Consider the following 19,286-nt stretch of genomic DNA (forward strand, 5'->3'; position numbering starts at 1 on the left):
GGATATATATAGGACACTCCATCCCCAGAAACCTGGATACACATTCTTCTCCAATGTACATGGGACATTCCCCAGGATAGACTACATGCTGGCACATAGAACATACCTCCATAAGATCAAGAGGATAGAAATTTTGCAGACTACCTTCGCAGACCACAAGGATCTGAAATTATTTGTGAACTCCAAAGGGACTCAGAAGAAACACTTTAACACCTGGAAGTTAAACAGCCTCATGCTCAATAACCAGTGGGTCCGAGTTGAAATCAAGGAGGAAATCAAAAGGTTCCTGGAAACAAATGACAATAAAGACACAAACTATCAGAACTTATGGGACACAGCAAAAGCAGTACTGAGAGGAAAATTTATAGCTTTGCAAGCACACATCAGGAAGGAAGAAGGAGCTTACCTGAGTAGCTTAATGACACAGCTAATAGAACTAGAAAATGCTCAACAAAAGGACCCAAGAATAGGAAGACAGAAGGAAATAACAAAGCTGAGAGCAGAAATCAACGAAGTGGAAACTCAAAAAACAATCCGAAAGATCAACGAAAGCAGAAGTTGGTTCTTTGAAAAATTTTACAAGATTGATAGACCACTGGCAAACCTAACAAAGAAAGAGAGAGAGAGAAACTTGATAACTCGTATCAGGAATGAAAAAGGAGAGATCACTACTGATATGACAGAGATTCAAAGGGTAATCAGAAACTACTTTGAAAAACTCTATGCCACTAAAAATGAGAACCTGGAAGAAATGGATAAATTCTTGGACTTTTATAATCTTCCACGGTTGAAGGAAGAGGATGTAGCATATCTAAACACCCCCATCACCATTGATGAAATTAAAACAGTAATCAAATGTCTGCCAAAAAACAAAAGCCCAGGTCCAGATGGATTCACTAATGAATTCTATCAAACTTTCCAAGAGGAACTACTGCCAATCTTGGCAAGACTCTTTCATGAAATTGAACAAACAGAAACACTTCCAAATAGCTTTTATGAAGCCAACATCACCTTTATACCTAAACCAGACAGAGACGCTACCAAAAAAGAAAATTACAGACCAATATCACTGATGAATGCAGATGCAATGATCCTCAACAAAATCCTGGCAAATAGGATTCAATGCCTCGTTAAGAAGATCATCCACTACGATCAAGTAGGTTTCATCCCAGGAATGTAAGGCTGGTTTAACATCCATAAATCTATCAACATAATACACAACATCAATAACAAGAAAAATAAAAACCACATGATCATATCAATAGATGCAGAGAAAGCATTTGATAAGGTCCAACACCCATTCTTGATCAAAACTCTCAGCAAGATGGGAATGGAGGGAACCTTTCTCAATATAGTGAAGGCCATCTACCACAAGCCAGTGGCAAATATTATCCTCAATGGAGAAAAACTGAAAGCCTTCCCTCTAAATTCTGGCACAAGACAAGGCTGTCCTCTCTCACCACTCCTATTCAACATAGCACTGGAAGTACTTGCTGTAGTGATTAGGCAAGAAAAGGATATCAAGGGAATCCAGATAGGAGAGGAAGAAGTCAAGCTCTCACTGTTTGCAGATGACATGATACTCTACTTAGAAAACCCTAAAGACTCTATCAAAAAGCTTCTAGAAACAATAGACTCATATAGCAAGGTGGCAGGCTACAAAATTAACACACAAAAATCAATGGCCTTTCTATATACCAATAGTAATAAGGATGAAATGGACATTAAGAAAACAACCCCATTCACAATAGTGCCACACAAACTCAAATATCTTGGAATCAACTTGACTAAATATGTGAAGGACCTATACAAAGAAAACTATAAAACTCTGCTCCAAGAAATAAGAGAGGACACACGGAAATGGAAATGCATACCCTGCTCATGGATTGGCAGGATTAACATCATCAAAATGTCAATACTCCCCAAGGCATTATACAGATTTAATGCCATCCCTCTAAAGATACCCATGACATTCTTCAAAGAAGTGGATCAGACACTTTTGAAATTCATTTGGAACAATAAACACCCTCGAATAGCTAAAGCAATCATTGGGAAAAAGAATATGGGAGGAATTACTTTCCCCAACTTTAAACTGTACTACAAAGCAACAGTTATCCAAACAGCATGGTATTGGAATAAGGATAGGTCCTCAGATCAGTGGAATAGGCTTGAATACTCAGAAAATGTTCCCCAGAGATACAACCACCTAATTTTTGATAAAGGAGCAGGAAATTCTAAATGGAGCAGGGAAAGCCTCTTCAACAAGTGGTGTTGGCACAACTGGATAGCCACTTGCAAAAAATTAAACTTAGACCCCCAGCTAACATCATGTACGAAGGTAAAATCCAAATGGATTAAAGACCTCGATATCAGCCCCAAAACCATAAGATATATAGAACAGCACATAGGCAAAACACTCCAGGACATTACAGGCATCTTCAAGGAGGAAACTGCACTCTCCAAGCAAGTGAAAGCAGAGATTAACAGATGGGAATATATTAAGCTGAGAAGCTTCTGCACCTCAAAGGAAATAGTGCCCAGGATACAAGAGCCACCCACTGAGTGGGAGAAACTATTCACCCAATACCCATCAGATAAGGGGCTAATCTCCAAAATATACAAGGCACTGACAGAACTTTACAAGAAAAAAACATCTAACCCCATCAAAAAATGGGGAGAAGAAATGAACAGACACTTTGACAAAGAAGAAATACACATGGCCAAAAGACACATGAAAAAATGTTCCATATCACTAATCATCAGGGAGATGCAAATCAAAACAACGATGAGATACCACCTCACACCACAGAGAATGGCACTCATCACAAAGAATGAGAATAAACAGTGTTGGCGGGGATGTGGAGAGAAAGGAACTCTTATCCACTGCTGGTGGGAATGCTGTCTAGTTCAACCTTTATGGAAAGCGATATGGAGATTCCTCCAAAAACTGGAAATCGAGCTCCCATACGATCCAGCTATACCACTCCTAGGAATATACCCTAGGAACACAAAAATACAATACAAAAACCCCCTTCCTTACACCTATATTCATTGCAGCTCTATTTACCATAGCAAGACTCTGGAAACAACCAAGATGCCCTTCAACAGACGAATGGCTAAAGAAACTGTGGTACATATACACAATGGAATATTATGCAGCTGTCAGGAGAGATGAAGTCATGAAATTTTCTTATACATGGATGTACATGGAATCTATTATGCTGAGTGAAATAAGTCAGAGAGAGAGAGAAAAACGCAGAATGGTCTCACTCATCTATGGATTTTAAGAAAAATGAAAGACACCCTTGTAATAATAATTTTCAAACACAAAAGAGAAAAGAGCTGGAAGTTCCAGCTCACCTCAGGAAGCTCACCACAAAGAGTGATGAGTTTATTTAGGGAAATAACTACATTTTGAACTGTCCTAATAATGAGAATGTATGAGGAAAATGGAGAGCCTGTCTAGAGTACAGGCGGGGGTCGGGTGGGGCGAAGGGAGACTTGGGACATTGGTGATGGGAATGTTGCACTGGTGATGGGTGGTGTTCTTTACATGACTGAAACCCAAACACAGTCATGTATGTAATTAAGGTGTTTAAATAAATTTAAAAAAACTTTAAAAAAAATAGGAGGGCAAAGCAAGTAATGGTATTTTCTGTGAGCCACTGAATTCTAATAATTTTGAAATAATAAACAGTGATTTCAAAAGAATAAAAAAGAAAAAATATCTTCAGAAAGTATCAGTGGTTCTTTGATAATCTAGATCCTCATGTACACTTTAGGAATGATATGAAAAACTGTATCATAATACCAATGACAAAGACCTGTTATGTACATTGCTAGCATATTGTGCATGGAAATGGTCAGGTGTATCATTGCAATTCTGAATTCTGAAATTCGTATTTTGGTTACTTCTGATGAGATTTCAGATTCTCATTCAAAATTAACATCTTGGCTGGTACACATTTTGAATCCTTGTTCTCTCCTATCTATATATTCCCTAGACCATTTCCAGGAGTGAACCCCCTGAGCAGAGTCAAGAGCAGCCCCTGAGCATTGCTGTAAAGTGACTCAACAACAACAATGAAGAAATCAGACACTAACATCTTTGGTTGGAGACCAAGCATATGTGTTAGAATCAGTCTTGATCAGGGATAATGTAGCTCAGTGAGACAGATATCCTATGTTAACAGATTACACACATCCTATTAAAATATACATATTTAAATGTAGCATTTAATTAGTAGCAAAAGTTATATTCATATCTATCAATAGGTATGGCCATTCATCCATCCATTCAGGAAGGTATTATTATGTGTGACAGAGTGAAGTTATCCGTAAGTCTTACATGCTTCCCCATTTTCTCTGGATTGCCCTTATCTACCATACACACTGCCATGTTTTCTGTCATTGTACAATATTTTCATCTTCAAGAATATGTCCAAATTAAATCATTCACATGTATTTCTTTGGTCTTATTTTCCCCAGTGTAATTGTCCTGAATTTCTTGCATATTTTTGTGTTTATCAATTGGTTATTATTTATGTTATTTAGCTAGTATTCCCATGTCTAACTAAGCCATAGTAAGCATATCGATTTATGTGGTGATGGATTGGGTATTTTTCTTATTAAATACCTATAAAATATAGCATGAATATCTGTGTGCAAGACTTTTGTGGGATTCCCCTGTAATTTACTTGACTAACTAAATGAGCATGGAATGTCTGGACCCTATTGCTGGTATACATTTTCATTTCTTAAGATTTTTTTTTTATTATTTTGGGTCACACCCAGTGATGCTCAAGGGTTACTTCTGGCTATGCACTCAGAAATCGTTCCTGGCTTGGGGAACCATATGGGACTCTAGGGGATCGAACCACAATCGGTCCCTGGTCAGCCATGCACAAGGCAAAAGCCCTACCGCTGTGCCATCTCTCCAGCCCCACTTAAGCTAATTTTCTTAATTGCCATATCTAAGCTTAGTGGTTACAAAATTGTTCATTGTTACTTTTCAGTCATACAATGTACTTATTCCCTGAACTATATCTCCCATATTTAAAAAAAATTTTCCCCCGAGGCACCCCTAAAAAATTTTTTTAATTCAGGTAACAATACAAGTTTTAGGGGCTGGAGAGATAGTGTGGAAGTGAGGTGTTTGCCTTGCATGCAGAAGGATAGTTGTTTGCATCCCTGCATCCCATATGGTCCCCCGAGCCTACCAGGAGTGATTTCTGAGTTTAGAGCCAGGAGTATCCCCTAAGAGCTGCTGGGTGTGACCCTAAAACCAAAAAACCAACCAAACAAACAAAAAAACAATGCAAGTTTTAGTAGTATAGCTTCTTAGTTGTATGTGAGCATGCACACCCCCCACCACCAAAGTGTCTTATTGTGGTTTAACTTGGTTTTCCTAGTTATTCAAGGAGAATGTTGTGACTTCCATTTCCTGGGTCTAGGAGAAAAAGTATGTTCAAAGTTGCTTTCTCCCTCCAGCCCCTCAAGTGGCATATTTTTTTAATGAATGCCAGTTTTCATGGTTTTGCTTTTTGTCTTTGAGTATTTATTTCACTATTGTTTCTTTATATCTTGCCTATTAGAGAAAGGAAGTAAAATGTTATGTATGAAACTATCAGCAACAATGCTGCAAAGCACAGTGAAAAATTATAAATATATGTATATATACATGTGCAAATATATGTGTGTATATTTGTACATATACACACATATATAAATACCTCTACTAGAAGCAGATTGGTGGGTGATAGGCAAATGGGGGCTTTGGGGAACATTAGTAAAGGGAAGTAGACACTGGTGAATGAACTGGTGTTAAAACATTATATGCCTGAAACCCAATCATGAGTAAACTTTGTAATTTCATGATAATTAAAATTTTAAAAATTTAAGTAAGCCATGGGGAATAAAAAGCACGTGCATATCTAAAACAATTCTACTGATTAATTTGGAAAATTCTTTATTTCTGTGTTCTCTTCCTTTATAAATTTGTTCATTCTGCTAATCTTCCAAGTTGGTCAAATTTATTTCTTTGACTCTCCAGAAATAACACATGGGTTAAGATTCAGATTCTGCAACTCACTGCAGTTTAGTCCCTGGCACTGTATGGTTCCCTAAGCATACTGCTTAGGAGAGCCCTAAGCATGTAGGGTGGTCCCAGGTAATCCTTGGCACCCCAGGGCCAGAGCAGTATTGCATCCTGGGGTTCTTGCATTGAAGTGCAGGGCCTTAGAATTACCAAGTGAGTCTCCTGGATACCCTAAGCCCCACTTTGAAGCCCTCACAAATTATTATCTTATTCAAGACTATTCAATTTTTCTTAGGAATTTATCTGGAGAGGGTAATTATAGATTAATCTTTTCTTAACCTATTTTGTGTTGGTGTGTGAAGAACAGTATCTATGCATTGAGTGCTTTGTGGCAGGGACACAAAGTATTAATTTTTTCCTTCTGAAGTTTTTATTCTCCAACTCTACCAAAAATAATTTATGTTCGTGGTATTGGTTTTATCTATATAATTAAAGTATTTATAGAACTTTGTCCTCACAGGAAAGTTGAGACTCATATTAAAGCATGCAGATGATGATGATGAGAGAGAGAGAAGAGAGATGAGTGTTTGAGTGTTGTCAGGAGTGATTAAACTCTTTCTTAATCTTTTCTTCAATTCAAATGACAGCTCCTTTTCTTTTTCTACCAACTGTTAATGGTAACATATTAGAACTCAGGCAAAAAAAAAAAAAAAACCTTCTTTTTTTTTTTTGTGATCAATATTCTAGAACCTGTTAGAAGGAGACCCATGGTGCTTTAGGGGTTAGGTAAGTTTTTTTTTTTTTTTAGGAATGAGCGAAGAAGCATTTTAGTATAATATCATTTTAGAAAAATCCTTATAGTCATTGAACTCTTTGAAGGAAAAAATGGCTTCACATAGGCCTTGGAGAGCCTCAAGTTTGTCATGTAGAGTTAGTACAGCGGCTGTCTGCCTTCCAGCTATCCCTCTCCCTCCTGGCTCAGGGAATCTGGATGCTGACAGTGCTGGGGAAGTGGGAATGAATCCCCAGATTATAACAGATTCTATTTCACAGCCCTTGAGCTACTTTTCTCCACAGCCTCCCCTTCGTCCTCTGCTTATCCCTTGCCATTTTCCCCAGTGCTTCTGGGCTTCCTAGGAAAGATGATTCCGGTCTTTGATTCTGGAAGAATGAATCAGTCAGCCCTTTTTCTCAGCATGCAGGGTCAAGGCTGACCCTCTCTTATGTGACACACCAGATTGTGACACTCCAGACTTCCTTGTATAAATATACAGGATTGCTCTTTGTACAAATATCTTTGTTCACTGTACAAATGTATAGGCTTGCTCTTCAGACGAATACCTTTGTACAGGTTGTTCTTTGTAGAGGCTTGCTCTGTACAAATATCAGGAATTGGCCGCATGCAAGTCAAACACCCCACTGTGCTATTGCTCTGGCCTCTGAAGTTTATTGTTAAAGAAGAACTTCATTGAACTACACTATGTTAAGCACAGTGCTAACTTTAAATTAAAAATAAATTTTTGCAAAAGCACATTCAACTATTTAGGGTATATTATTTTCAGGAAAAGATGGTGAAATGAAAGGACATCAGAGTCATTCATAAAGTAGTCCGTTGTCAATGATTTTTCTACTTTTTGTGCATTATGATGACAGTTTATGGTGACAGAGATTTGCTAGAATATACTTTGAGAATAATAATTATAGTAATGAAGTTAAGTATATCAATTTTAATCTACCTGGTAAAGAGAAAAATTTTCTATTAAGAATTTTCTTTACTGGATGGAAGAAAGCTCATACATTTACTTGAGAAGAATTTTCTGGGGCCAGGAAGGTGGTGCTAGAGGTAAGGTGTCTGCCTTGCAAGCGCTAGCATAGGACGGACCGCGGTTCGATCCCCAAGCGTCCCATATGGTCCCCACAAGCCAGGGGCGATTTCTGAGTGCATAGCCAGAAGTAACCCCTAAGCGTCAAATGGGTGTGCCCCCCCTCCAAAAAGAGAAGAATTTTCTGTTTTATCCTCTTAAAAATCATCAGTGCACCATTGAATCATAGTATCATATAAAAACTTGCACAAAGGAGAGGTCTGTGTATGTACATATGTGGGTTGTATGTGTTTCTAGAAGACCTGGTACACAGAAGAGGAGAGGATTTTTTTTTTCCAAAAACAAATTAGTTCTAAGAGATAGGCACACACTTTTTCCCTGACCTTCCCTAACTGACTGCTCCATCCCTTACCTCTTCCCCAGGACTTTTCTTAGCACATTCTTCGCATCCTTATTTCTCAAGCTATAGATGAAGGGGTTCATCCTGGGGATCACCAAGACTAAGAATACAGAAGCCACATTTACCTGGGTCGTGCTGTTGGTAGTCAGTGGCTTAAAGTATATAAGTGTGATGGAGCCATAAACTGTGTGAACTGAAATACACAGGTACCAAAGGTTTTGGACCTGGCCTTGGCAATGGGGATTAGAAGAATTCTGGCAATGATAAGGGCCTAAGAGATGATGACGGTGTCAGTTGTACTTAGCATATCAAACTCACCTACAAGTCAACACCACCAGCTCATTTAGGTTTGTGCTGGAGTCCTAGATCTTCAGAAGAGGAACGATGTCACAGAAATAATGGTGAAAAACATTGTGCCCACAGAAGGAAACCCTCATCATGGGCTAAAGCACACAGTAATGCCATGATATAGATTCCAGTCACCAGGACATTACATACCTTCAGGTACATAGTGACCTTGTAAAGCAGAGAATTGCAGATCACTATGTATCCGTCATAGGCCATCGCTGAGAACATAAAACACTCTCCAATAGCAAAAACACAAAAGCAAAAAGCTGGGTCATACACCCAGGGCAAGAAATATTATTTTTCTCCCACACAAATTTTCCCAGGAGTTTAGGGGTAATCACTAAGGAATAAAAGAGATCTAAGAATGACAAATTACCAAGGAAATAGTACATGGGAGACTGGAACTGGGAACATAAAGTGATCGGGAGAATGCCCAAGTTTCCCACCACTGTGATCCTGTAGATGCATAGAAACAGGAAGAACAGAGAGGCAGCTGGAATTCTGGCTGGTTTGTTAATCCTTCAAGACCAAACACATTCATGGTTTAGTAAATGCACATGATTATTTTATTCCAGACAGATAAAGATGATAAAGAAAAAAATCACAAGTTGTCAGATATCTGTTTCCATAATTTATAATTGTTTTACTAATGTTTATGATTAAAAAGCTACCCACAACTGCTCATAAATAAAAAAGGATTGTTAATACCATGGCAGTGAGAAATAATTAAGTAATATATTTATAATTATTGCATTTTGAGCCAGTATTCTATTAATCTTTAAACAAACTTGAAAGGCATGCAAAAGTATACAGCACACATAAAAAAAATCACCATACAGTGAGACTTTAGATTTGCTTGAAGAACATCTAAATGGAATAAAATGTTAGTTATTTGTGTGTCCTCGGTGACTACACTACTATCAGGACAAACGGCACCCAGTAACCATGGACTGACTATCAGTACCACTATAGAGTTGGTAGCTTTGTGCTAGTAACACCTAGGTTTGATTGAAAATCTAATTCATTTAGTTAAGAATCTAATTTCAGGCCAGGCATTTAGCACTTGGGGTCAAGTTCTTAATTTGAATATAGTTCATCTCGTTTCAATCTCCAGCATCAGATATGAGCTTACAAACACATCTCCGCATCTGTCCCTTAGCCCAGAACCAGCAGAAAAACCTGGGCAATACAAGTGTGGACTAACCCCACTGCTCCCTACTGGGAATCTAATTTCTGATTTGTAGCAGGCCTGGTTATCACTGGCCATAGATTCAGCACCTCTCAAATAGGCATAGGGCGGCTGCATTATCACTGAGTTCCTGGTATAGAGGGCAAGTTCAAATCCTCGGGGCTTTATGTTAAGGAGTATTTTACCTTAATTCTGAAGTTCTGTGCAGGAAATAAATAGACGCTCTGTTCTGTTCTGCTCTTTACTTTTATCTCCAGGAGGAACTGGGATTCTCTGGCAGGTGCAGCTAAGGAAAGCAGAAAACTTTCCCCTGTTATTTTACCCACTGTGGCCCACCAGGGACCCCGACCAGCGGGTAAAGCTGGGGACCACGTCAGTAATTCACAATTCTCGAAGAGGAATCCGGCCTGAAATAGAAGAGGGACTGGGAAATAAAGAGACTCGAGACGAAGGGTTCCGATCAGGAGTCCATTTAATAAAGGAAAAAATAGACCTTTTATAGACAATGCAAAACAAAGAGAGTAGGGGCGAGGCGCAATAGGAGTGGCTGTAACTTTCCACGGGAACATCTTGATTTTCCAAGGTTAATAAGATTATCAGTCAAGAGATTCACATTATCTTTGAGCAACAAAATACAAAATCTAATCTCAGCTTGGGCCTTTTGACCCCTGTCTTTACAAGGACATCTTGGAGCCTAGTGACTCCCTAGCTCTAGGCTATTTCTATTTCTTTGGGTCCAAGGACAAAAAGGCCACATCTAAGCACTTTGGCTCAGACTTTCAGAGACTCCATTTTGATTAGTGAGAGGGCTTTTTAATTATTCCAAACAGTCCCCAACAACCCACCTCACATCGACAGGCAACGAAAAACTCTTCCTCCAATTCAGTGGCATTGAGCTCTGTTACAGCTATATATATTTGGAACACAGACATTTTCCTGCTTTGAAAATGTGCCAGCTCCTTCTAACTGATTCCATTTCCTGGTGAATGTTTTTGGAAATGATCACCTAGAAGCTGTTTACTTAGAGTGATGCCTACTTTGCGGTTTTATTTTTCTTGTGAGATAAATTCACACATTTTGCTGTATGAGGAGTATCACCTGTCCTGTTTATTCTGGCTCTCATTTAGAGTGTGAATAATTAGCTTCTTAATAGAGATACAAAAAAATCAAAGTGTACAATTATTGGAAATGAAGAAGTAAAGCCCTTTTCTCACCTTATTTAAAGCTGTATTCCTGCTCCAGTTGAGTCATTAATTCACCTTTTAGGAAAACAGTTCGTCTTTTGTTTGCTAATGAAGAGTGAGGTGGACTGAGAAGACTTAACAAGAACAATGACCTGCTTACTGGACAGGGCTTGCTGTATTGCCCCTTAATTGGGAGGTGAAACTAGAGGATACTCCACACCAGCCAGACTTCAGTGTAGGATGTGCAGATTCCAGGATCTTTAATACAGAAACCTGATGCCAACAATAGGGCTGCGTGAAAAATATAACTGTATTGGCACTACAGACAATGACTTGGATTGAATAAACTAGTTTGCCTGTAGTCTAGAGTTGGTCTTATGCCAGGAAACTTCAGGGGTATTTAGACCAAGGCTATTCCTTTCTATGACCCCCATATTTTGGTGGGCCTATGCAAACAATATTTGCCACTCTAACACCGTTTTTACTGTGCCCTTTTGAATAACCCCCCCAAAAAAGCCTTAAACTTTTGATGTTAACTTAAACTAATATGTATGTGCATGAATATATAAAAATACTATGCCTTCAAAGTTAAGGAGTCACATAAATCTCATGGCTTTACGTTGCTTTGTGTACTGCTAAGAAATGTTATAATGTACTACAATCTGTGGACTTGTGGACAAAGTAATTGTACATGGGTTCTGCCTTATTTTTCTTAATGTTTTTTTTTTTTGACTGTAAGTTCAATATTTAGGCGTCAGCAAGGGGATTTCTTCTGAGAACTGTTTATGGGCGATTGTTCTTTCACTGTAACTTTACCTTGTCCTCTTTGCATCATTGTTCTCATAATTAAAAATAAAAAATTAAAAAAAAGAGTGAGTTGAGTAGAAAATCCCTACCCTACAGTAATGCCACACAGATGGATCTCTAGATATGAAACACCATTTCTAAGAAATATTTGAACTTCTTTGCAGTTTTCTAATCTCCAAGGTATGAATGAATGAGTCAATATTTCCTCAGGACCCCAAGATCCAAGGAGAGATTCAGAGGGAAATTGTTCTGAGAAGACAGGAAACAATAAATTTTCATCTCAAATAATGGCACAATAGAATATTGATGTCCCCCGCCAATGTATGGAATGTTTGATCTTAATGCTTGAGAAGAGAAAAATAGTATTGCAGAATATGGAAACTTACAGAAAGATATAAAGCAATTTGATGGGAAATTTTCACATATTTTTCAATGAGTGGTTTCAGTTCTGACCTCTAACCTACGAAAACAACACAGTAACGCTTGCCTTAACAAAAAACTTGTGCTACCATCCAGACCAATTATTCGCCTCAAAGATCCGCTGAGTATCCAGTAGTAGCAATGATCCACATTGGAAAATACACACATGTACATTGAAGTATCGATAGGTATCATTTTATTAAAAATGATGAAGTATTACATAAGCTTCAAACAAAATTATTACATAAGTTTCCATCCTGACAGAAAAGCAAAAACAACAACAACAACAACAACAAACTCTATGTTTAATGAGAGCTTAAAACATGATGGTTTCTAGTATGATATAGAAGATGGTAGGAAGCTGAGATATAATAGAGTGAGTGGTAGGGAATTTGCCTTACATTCTATATGGATATGATCCCTATAACCCAATCTGATTCCTGAGCAGATATTAAAGTGATCCCTGAGCACTGCCAGGTGTGACCCTAAAACCAAAACAAAACAAAACAAAAAAAAACAAAAAAAATGGATAGTATTTGAGGGGTGTCCCACTTCTAGCTCTTTTCTGAGTAAGCAAACAGTTTTGTCTTTAGTTCTATCTGCTTTTCCTTAGTGAGTAAATCAAATATGTCAATTTCTTCTCTTTCATTCCCATTTTTCACTATTAAAAGAATTTTTATTAAAGCAGGGATTATAATCCAAAGTATGTTTGATGTGTCTTTCTTCCTCCAACTCACTGTCATTCATGAATGTGTAGAGTTTGTGGTAATTTCTCACCTGTTAGTTTCTCATGAAGCAGTTCCTAGAGATGTTTGATGTTTATCATGTGTGAATTTACAATGATTTCCCATTTATAGTACTAGATAATGTATGTTCTTCCTTTTGAGACAATTTAAAGGCTTTTAAAAATATTTCCTGTGTGTGTTTAGGGGTACAATTTCCACACCTCTTCAAAACCTCTTCTCCTCATCTCATATCCTCCTTCCTCTCTCTCTGATAAACCCAGCTACTTGTAGTCTGAGTCCACCTGTGTTCTATTGGTTTCTTTCATTCCTGGGCCTTGCATTTCTGCTCCCATATACTGATAATGTCACTCATCTTTGTCTCTCATTTTACTTTCAGGACCCCTTTCTTAGTTCTATCTAAGTTGTTTTAAAATGGAAGATTTCCTTTTTTCTTAGTCTGTTTAATATTATACTGGGCAATTCACTATATTTTCTTTACTAGTTCTTCTGTCATTATTCACTTGTGTTGTTTCCATAGCTTGGCTTTTGTTAAACATCAGTGTGTATGTGTCCTTTTGCAGTAGAGCTTTAGTGTTCTTTTAATATATCCCTTGCAGGAGAATTTTAAAGTCATGTGGTAGATTTATTTGTAATATTTTAGAACTTCTATAAAGTTCTAAAACTGTGGTCCATAGAACTCTGGCCAATTAAACTCCTATTTCCAATGGGTTACTATACAAACATTTTTTTCTCTTCACACCCCTTCTAGTACTTATTGTTTTGACCTTTTCTTTTTTTTTCTCCCTGGCACATGGTGGCCAGGCAAAATTCTTTACCATAAAGTTAAGCTGCACACCCAAGGCTTTGTTCTTGGGTTCTCAATTCCATGTTGTTGTCTTTGTATATATTTTTATTCTGATGCCATACTGCTTTTATTACTACAATGTTGTGATAGCATATGAAGTTAGGAAACATGATTTCAACATTCTTATCTTTTTAGGAGTGTGTTGGTTATTGGGGATCTTTTGTAGTTTATATGCATTTTAGTACCATTGGAAAGCTTTAGTGGGTCAGAAGTTCAGAGTGTATATTCTTCTTTTCAGTTCTTTGTTACTGAATTTGAGTGTGACTAGTGAGAAGAAATGCCAGCAGTGACAGACAGACCCAATAGTACTTAAGATCAAAAAATTAATGATTCGAATTTATATTTAAGGAGTTTTCAAGTAACCAATTAGGTTAAAAAGGTCGGGATTATGAGTTCTAATGTGCACAGGTTTGTTGAAATGCAGACTTACTGAGCATGTATGTAGAAATATGGGTTTGCAACTTATTTTTACTGTTTTCCAGATGTATGGTTTTGGGTAAACTGCCTTTTTATTTCTAAGTCCTAGGGCTTAGAACAGTAGTTCCAATAATAGTTATAGAAATAATTAATGCGAATAAGCATTATAAGTACAAATAAAAGTAGTTATACAGAATAGAGAAAATGTATGCTTATTTCTTCCCCAGAAACATTCCTTCTGTTCTCTGGACCCTAGTATTTGGCCTTTTTCCCATTGCCTGAACAAGATGTGTACAAATTCTTAAGGAAGCAGCTGACAGGACAAATTCTTACTTTATAATTTGTTAGACACCATTTATACAGAAATATCTCATCATCCAAAAGCTCTGTGACTAAGACTGTCTGGTTTTCATGTCATAGAACTGGATAATTTAGGCTTAATGAGAACATGGCTTTGTCCAAGATGTTATCTGATAAATCACTGAGCTGTACGGATTCCAACTAGTCACTTGGACTGAATGAGTTGATTTAAACTGCTATCTTTATATTAGTGAGGAATCATAGGAATTCTTTATTTTGTTTTCCTCACATAGATACTATGTGTACTAAGAATATAAAAGTTTTTAGGTTTTTTTTCCTCTATGACTAAATTTTAGACTTTTTATATAATTAATTTTATAAGTTTATATTCTCAAAAGCCATACAATTCTAGATAAGTGACAAGTTTCTAACTGTCGTAAAGAAGGATTATCCAGCCCATGCTTTTACTACTAATGAAATTTGATAATTAAAATAATTTGTTGCTTCTGTAACCTGAAACTTATTAATATGAGCATGTGAGAGATAATTTACATATTCAGCTTTTATTAGATACTGTAGTTCTAAAATTGATTTGATCAGGAACTTATAGCATAGCAAGAACAATTATATAATGGATTTCATATACACAAATACAGTATGAATATTCATGTACATCTCCATTTACGTACTTAGACATTGCAACTTTAAATAAATGTTAGTGTATATTGAAAATACACATACATACATGGCTGTGACAAGCAGATAGATACATAGATTGAAGTGTATTGTTTTGTGTAACTAGAAGACTAAGGGAAATATAAGGATATATATTGAAAATACATTGAAAGAGGACCACCAAAATAAATTTAGTGTTAAATTGTCCTTGGCTTAAAACTAATATGTTACTTATAAAAATAATCAGGAATCATATATATGATAAAAATCTATATTTCACAGAACTATTTTCACTATAAAGACCTGGAAAGTATTCCACCATGAAGAATCTTTTTCAGGGATTCTTTGACATCTTTGTTCCTAAGACTGTAGATGATGGGATTCAGCATGGGAATCACTGTCGTATAAAACACAGATGCCACCTTCTCCTGTGTTGCATCTCCAGTAGCAGGTTTAAAGTACATGAAGATGATGGAGCCATAGAAGACCCCAACGGCTGCAAGATGGGAGCTACAGGTACTGAAAGCTTTCGACCTGCCTTCCGCAGAACGGATACGCAAAATGTTGGAAAGAATGAAGGCATAAGAGATGAAGATGGCTAAAGCACATGCAAACACATTGAACGAGACCACAAGCATTACCAGAAGTTCCTTGGTGTAGTCTCTTGAGCAAGATATATTTAGAAGAGGCAGAATGTCACAGAAATAATGGTGGATAACATTAGTTTCACAGAAGGAGCGACTAGATATGTAGCTAGTATGGACCAAGGCGCCAAAAGCCCCCATTACATACACCCCAGTGACTAATAGGGAACAGACCCTGTGGGACATGGTGACATTGTAAAGCAAAGGGTTACAGATGGCAACATAACGATCATACGCCATGGCTGTCAGCATGTAGGAGTCATCGATACCAAAGAAGGCGAAGAAGAAGAGTTGGGTCATGCACTCAGGAAAGGCAGTAAAATTCTTCTCTGACACAAAGTTTACCAGCATCTTGGGAATTATGACTGAGGAGTAGCAGAGATCTATGAAGGATAAATTACTGAGAAAAAAATACATGGGTGTGTGAAGCTGAGAACTAAATCTGATTAGAAACACTAAACCCAAGTTTCCTGTCATGGAGATCATGTAGATCAATATGAAGAGGATGAAGAGAGGGAGTTGGAGTTCTGGTTGGTCTGTTAACCCTTCCAGGATAAACTTACTCACCAAAGACTGATTTTCTATAGCCATTCTTTTCCTAGTTGGGATCGGGTAAGTAGGTCAGGAAAGAAGTTCTCACAGGAAGCATATAGCCAACTCTCAGGACTGGGTAATCCAAGTTCTGACATATGACATACTTTCTAACTGGTGCAGAGATCAGAAAACCAAGAGACTAGAATCCACTCTTAATGTATACCAGTACTTCATTTATTTGGCTTTGATTCTTACTCTTCTTCGATGACATTTAGAAATGGGAATCATTTTTGTCTCCACAAACTGAGTTTTAGATTCTCCTAAAAATAAAAAGGAAACCTTCTTGTTATTGCATCCCTTTGGGAGAAATCGTGCCGAATTATGCCCCTTGTCTTGGTTTCAAATTTGAATTTCACACATCTGTGCTCTCTTCAGATGTCCCAGACTTCTACTTTTTCTTTGTTATTTCTTTAATTTCCCCATTTTTACTTTGGTTTTACCAGAAACTTTGGTTTTCTCTACAACTTTTCATCGGCCATCTGAATTACTGGTTTTGACTTGGCCTTTTCACTATTCTACCACATTATTGTTCAAACAATAGAGAAATGGGCACTGATTCTAATGGTAGAAGGGTAGTACTAGGAAGCCTTTTACAGAGCTGAAGGAGCAAGGGGGACGAGCATCAAAAGTAGGAGTCACTAAACCTATCGATACCAGCATAAGCTCATTTTATTTGTGATCTCATTTAATCCTTGTAAAAAAAAACCCATGAAATTAATGCTATTGTTGTTTCTATAGATTTATTCAGGTGGATTGGTGGAGGATACAAAATAAGTGAATTGCATGCTTGCCCTAAATCACAACACTTGAAACAATATTATTTTACAAATGAGTTTCTTGAACAGCTAGTCACAGGTAGTGTAAAACATCAGAATTAATGTCTTCATCTTTCAATTATTATTTTGGTTTCTGTTTTTTGGGACAGTGAAGTATATTAGGTCGGAAAGATCAAGAACCTAAGAATAAATCACATTGTAGCTTTCTCACTTACTTGGACATTACATGTGCAGACTTTTTTCTCTACTTTTTAGCAAGCAAAATGTAACACTCCGTTGAAATAATTATATTAATGTGTCACAGGCTCCCCTCTTCAATTTTTAATTTATCTCATTTTCTTATGAATATGATGAATTAGATGAAAATCAATCCCTTTATAAAGCCAATTTTTATTTTTTAAATTTATTTTATTTATTTTTTTGCTTTTTGGGCCATACCCAGTGATGCTCAGGGGTTACTCCTGGCTATGTGCTCAGAAACTGCTCCTGGCTTGGGGACCATAAGGGACGCTAGGGGACAGAATCACAGTCCTAGGTCAGCTTCGTGCAAAGCAAAGGCCCTACTACTTGTGCCATGGCTCCAGCCCCTAAAGCCACTTTTAAAAATCTCCCACATAATACCTGGTTTTAGGTAGCTTCTGTGAATTCATTTTTTTCTCCTCAAATGCACTTTATAATGCTAGAGTATATGATATTATTTCTCAAAATTGTGTTTTAATTATTATGAGATCTCAATAATTTGAATTTCTAAATCAGGTCAAATTGAACTTATTTTCAGACATGGTTATATCTTAGGTTCATGACTGAATGAATTTAAACTATTTTACAAATATTATTAAAATGTTTTGTTCATGTATATACACAAATAGTTAATTATTGAGAGTCTTCTGGGGACTAAAGATAAATATTGAATGTTACAAATATCACAAATTCCTTTTATCACAAGTTCAGCAACCTAATGAAGTTCATTATGCCAAGAAACATAGAATTCTAGAATGAGAGTCACATTATGGGAAGTGCTAGAAAGAAACATAAGTGTAGAAGATTGTCTTTCAGGGAGGGCAAAGGAGGACTTTAAAAAGGTGGCACATGAGTCTAATCCTATGTAAAGGAAAAGAACAAGCTAATTTGTATCTGGATAAGAGGCAGTTCTGGACACAGAGAGGGCTCAAAAAGTGATAGAGGAATTAGCCAAAAGACCAGTATGGCTGGACGCACAGAGTCAAGGAAGAGGCAGGCAACTGGAGTCATAGGTAGCAGGAATTGCCAGATGCAAGACGTTGGTGAAAACAGAATTTTGCTCTGGTGTAATGGGGCACTGATTGAGACTTCACAGAAACTATAATGGCAAAGAGCACCTTCGAGATTACTGTGGTTACTCCACCAGATTATTCATTGAGCAATGAAGAGTAGATTAAAGAAGTGAGACAGAAGGATAAGTATGATTCTACTGAGACTGATAGTTTGTACAAGACTGAGTGATGTAGTGATGTAGAGAAGGTGAGTGTAGTCTGCAATGGCTGACATTTGCTTGTAAGTTGCCTTTGGGCACTTGGAAAAAACAGTGAGGATCCGATGAAGATCTGACTGGAATCCGAGATTAGATCAGTGATGGGAAAGGAGCAGGTTTGGGAGCATTTTGTTTACATTATATATTTTCATTTTTTATATCTAGTATACAAGTCAGTTATAGACTGAGCAGGGAGTTGATTTTAAAAATCTAAATTTTAGAAGAGATACCCTGCCTTGAACATTATTTTTTCTACCATCATCCCTGCATTAGAGATCTCTACTACAGAGACTAGATGGTATTATCAGGTGAGTGCAAAGACCTCAGTGCCTGTTTCCTGGCAAGTTAGCAGTTTGGGCTGGATTATTTATATTGTGGACTGCCAGGTACTAGAACATGTAGACTGCCAGTACTAGACAGTGCTAGGCATGTGGTTTTTTTTTTTTTTTAATCTTTTTTTTTTTTTTCTGTTTTCATGAAGTTCGCTGGCTTAGTCCAGGGGTTAGTGGAACCAGAAATTTGTGGGCCAGAAGTTCATTGCCTCCTATAGGGACAACTTTAGGGTCCGTAGA

At 37.3% G+C, this 19,286-nt stretch overlaps 2 protein-coding genes across 2 annotated transcripts in view; one reads left to right on the forward strand and one right to left on the reverse strand.

Annotated features, from left to right (window-relative positions):
- LOC126015454 (NADH dehydrogenase [ubiquinone] 1 alpha subcomplex subunit 6) overlaps positions 1 to 19,286 on the forward strand; it is a 566,806-nt gene that overhangs the window by 231,053 nt on the left and 316,467 nt on the right. The gene's annotated exons all lie outside the window — the stretch shown is intronic.
- Positions 15,484 to 16,434, reverse strand: LOC126015782 (olfactory receptor 8D1-like). The gene has a single exon (XM_049778367.1). It carries the CDS (start codon positions 16,423 to 16,425, stop codon positions 15,484 to 15,486), a length of 942 nt encoding a protein of 313 aa, XP_049634324.1. The 5' UTR covers positions 16,426 to 16,434.

This window comes from Suncus etruscus, chromosome 8 (assembly GCF_024139225.1).
Source record: "Suncus etruscus isolate mSunEtr1 chromosome 8, mSunEtr1.pri.cur, whole genome shotgun sequence".
Lineage (NCBI taxonomy): Eukaryota > Metazoa > Chordata > Mammalia > Eulipotyphla > Soricidae > Suncus > Suncus etruscus.

Excerpts from the sequence above, each read along its gene's own strand:
- LOC126015782 (XM_049778367.1), bottom strand. The coding sequence starts at position 16,425 with ATGGCTATAGAAAATCAGTCTTTGGTGAGTAAGTTTATCCTGGAAGGG.